This window comes from Diachasma alloeum, unplaced genomic scaffold, assembly GCF_001412515.2.
Source record: "Diachasma alloeum isolate Michigan unplaced genomic scaffold, Dall2.0 Dall_scaffold_00566, whole genome shotgun sequence".
NCBI lineage: Eukaryota > Metazoa > Arthropoda > Insecta > Hymenoptera > Braconidae > Diachasma > Diachasma alloeum.
The window spans coordinates 2,046-5,919 of record NW_021680698.1 but is presented as its reverse complement, the minus strand read 5'-3'; the positions used below and the strand labels follow the sequence as shown (position 1 = coordinate 5,919).

Here is a 3,874-nt window from a genome sequence, read left to right as displayed (position 1 = left end):
TATATTCTCAATAAATGACAGCGGTTTCATTCCTTAATCTCAATTAGGAGCGGAGGAATGAATTTTCAAAGCGCGGCGAAACTCGGGACAAGTTCTTCTCATTCAAAAAATCATTTCTCCCCTCCGTAATTGAGATTAAGAAATGAAACCGATGTTATTTATTAAGAATATAATTCTCGATCGGTAGGCTTTGGTTTCATTCCTTCATCTCAATTAGGGAGGGGAGAAATGAATTTTTGAATGAGAAGAACTTGTCCAGAGTTACTGGGCGCTTTGAAAATTCATTCCTCCTCTCCTGATAGAAATTAACGGATGAAACCGCTGTCATTTATTGAGAATATAATTCTCGATCGATAGAAGCTGCTTTCATTCCTTCATGGCAATTAAGGGGAGAGAAATGAATTTTCCAATCAGGTCAGCCCCTCCGGGCTCACGCGACGCCGGAGAGCCGTTCGGAGTTACTCCGCGCTTTTGAAAATTCATTCCTCCGCTCCTAATCAAGATTAAGAAGTGAAACTGATGTCATTTATTAAAAATATAATTCTCAATCGGTAGGCTTTGGTTTCATTCCTTCATGGCAATTAGGGGGAGAGAAATGAATTTTCCAATCGGGGAAGCCCCTCCGGGCTCACTCGACACCGGAGATCTGGTCGGGGTTACTCCGCGCTTTTGATAATTTATTCCTCCGCTCCTAATTCAGATTAAGGAATGAAACCGCGGAAATGTAATAATTATAAAACTGGAAAATCATTCATTTGAAATTATAATAATTCTTTTCAGTAAAATATAATGATAGTTTTTCATAATATTTGCCGTTAGAAGGACGGCGGCGATATACAGTAGTATATATATATATATATATATATATATATATATATATATGCCTGCAATAATAATAATAATGATAATAATAATAATAATGATAATAATAATAAAATGTAATAATTATAAAACTGAAAAATCAATTATTTGAAATAATAATAATTCTTTTCAGTAAAATATAATGATAGTTTTCTTTTTTTCGCCTAAAGGAAGTTAGGCGGTGTTTCAGGTGAATTTGAGAGTGAATTTCTGTGGTTCACGGTAGCTTAGTCGGTAAGAGTGCCCGGCGCGTATCTGGGAGACCCAGGTTCTATTCCTGGCTGGGTGAAGCGGAAATTTTTTCTCTCTAAATTCTAATTCTCTTAGAGTTCGTTCCTCCTCTCCTGATAGAGATTAAGGAATGAAACCGCTGTCATTTATTGAGGATATAATTCTCGATCGATAGACGTTGCTTTCATTCCTTCACGGCAATTAGGGGGGAGAAATGAATTTTCCAATCGGGGGAGCCCCTCCGGGCTCATTCGACGCCGGAGAGCCGTTCGGGGTTACTCCGCGCTTTTGAAAATTCATTCTTCCGCTCCGAATTGAGATTAAGAAGTGAAACCGATGTCATTTATTAAAAATACCATTCTCTATCGGTAGGCTTTTGTTTCATTCCTTCATCTCAATTGGGCAGGGGAGAAATTAATTTTTGAATGGTTTCGTCCTGTATTTATTTTATTCTTAATTTTTTCTCTTTAAAATTCTGCGAATTTGGTCAAAATATCCAAGAATGGAGTTGATTGACTTTGATTTTAAACGGTATGAAGTGAATTTTAATGTATCCCTATATATTACATATTTTTCCATCTATAAGGAATCAAAGATGTTTTGGGATGTTTTGAACAAATTTGCGGAATTTCGGACAGAACAAATTTAAAATTAAAATATATCTAGGACGAAACCCAACTTGTATGAAGGCTCAAAATACTTGTTTCGATTATAAGAATCATAAAATAAGTAAAAAATAAGGGTTACAAATATGGTTCACAATGAGGGTCAAAAATAGTAATTACAATGAATGTCAAAAATAAGGGTCAAAATAAGGGTCAGGATGAGGGTAAAAAATAATGATCACGATGACGGTCATAGATAAGGGTCATAGTAAAAATCCGAAATATTACTATTTATATTATTACCAGGGCCCCGAACTTCATGTGATTACCATTGTTATCAACAATCATGCAACTGTTATTGACAATCGTAATTGGGCGAAATTCCGGGCCCTGGTTATAACATTTCAAATTCAGCAACATTCTCCCGCCAAACGCTGCCGACTTGACCGACCCAGTCAAGAAGTCGACACTGCCGCCATCCCACAGCATTCCCCCATCGAGTCTTCTCACGCTATCAACAATTTTTTTGTATTTATTCCAATTAACCAACTAAAGGTTGAATTGCAACAAATTACTCATCTTTATTTTTTTAATTATTTTTGGAACCCTATTTCTGTAATTTTAGACGTTTTTTACCCCAAACCAACATCCATGTAAGTATCCATGGAAGCATCCATGCAACTACATGGATACCGCTTCGCCAGGGCAAAACGAAAAAAATCGAGTTCAATTGCGCATATTTTGAAGCTATTTTAACTACCTTCAAATATGTGAAAACGAAAATTCGAGTCCTAGTGGTTAAAATGAATTATTTGATCTTTTCTTCAAGCAAACAAAATTCAAGCGTAAAAAGTGAATTTTTTGTGTAATCATAGTGCGTTGAAAAAAAAATCGAATCACTCTGGAAATTTTCCGAATATTCCTGTTTTTACTGTAATGATAAAAAAGTTTTAAAACACCACTCAGTAATATGCTTGCTATTGCATATTTGCTGTTATCTGCTTGTTATTAAGCATTACTCTGCCTGCAGAGAAAGAATTACGAAATACTTTAAATATATTGGACGTGTATTCCTACAACTAACGTACCAAGTTCATTGAAAGCCGTAATATTCTCCTCAAGCTTCAACCGATCCTCCAAAATGTCTGCGACTTCCCTAACCTGCACAAGATATCGAAAGTCCTCATTTCGTATTTTCTCAACGTAAGCTTTGGTGATAGCTCGAAGATAATTTTTAATACAATTTTCTGATATCGCTAACTCTACACGTGCCCCATAACTTTTTTCACAACCAACTCTAGTTTTAAGGTTATTCATCGTTCCTCTGAAGTGTTTCGGTACCCTTCCTATGTTCCTAACACCACGCATTCCGAAGTTTATCCCTCGCAAGGAGAACATTTTTTATTTCAAGTACTTTCACTGTTTTTAAGCGATTCGATAAAGAATACATGCATTGGAATCACAACCTCTAATCACTGAATGCGCAGAATATAGACGTCCATAGAAACCCAGCTGGGGCCTGTAGGGATTAAGGGTTAAGTCCAACGAGGATTTACTAAAGTAGAGGCTCAGATCTCGGGGTGGGAGTGACCCCAAGCCAAAAATAGTTCGACCCCAACGGAGGGATGCCGCCACGGTCGAATCTGACGGCTTGGCGGACTGCCTGTGCGGGTAACTCGGCAGTATATAGCTATATAGCAGTCCCGCTGTAACAGGGATAGTTTCGGAGGGGAACCTATGTCCTCCTCGTCATCAACATGTTCTTAATGTTTTTCAGGTGATTTATTTGCTGGCTAATTAATATTAAGGAATGAAACGCAGACGGTGTGATGGAGAATTAAATTCCCCATCAATCGATCCCCGTTGCATCCCTTAATCTCTGTAACAAAAAAATACAAACTACGACAAAGTCATGGGCCAGTGAGAAAAATAATTTTCTTCTCGGCGCACAGTGACTTTTCACCATTCGCCTGCGAATTAAAAATTCACTTCTCCCCTCCTAACTGAGATTAAGGGATGAAAAAAGAGTAGTTCGATGGAGAATTAAATTCCCCACCAACTGGCCCTCTTTCATCCCTCAATCTCTGTAAAAAATGGAAGAAACTGTCATGGATATAACAGCGCAGTAAGAAAAATAATTGTTTTGCGGCGCACAGTGACCCCCGGTAATTAAAAAT

General features: G+C 37.4%; 1 protein-coding gene across 1 annotated transcript in view; it reads right to left on the bottom strand.

Moving 5' to 3' along the window:
• The window catches only part of LOC107043392 (peptide chain release factor 1-like, mitochondrial), a 61,253-nt gene extending 58,188 nt beyond the window's left edge, over positions 1-3,065 (bottom strand). The window contains exons 1-3 of the mRNA XM_015264888.1: positions 3,039-3,065; positions 2,939-2,953; positions 2,786-2,858 (exon numbers count right to left, since the gene is read on the bottom strand). Of these exons, the coding sequence (XP_015120374.1) occupies positions 2,786-2,858; positions 2,939-2,953; positions 3,039-3,065 (115 nt within the window). The remainder of the gene's footprint in view (positions 1-2,785; positions 2,859-2,938; positions 2,954-3,038) is intronic.
• Between the last annotated feature and the right edge of the window lie 809 nt (positions 3,066-3,874).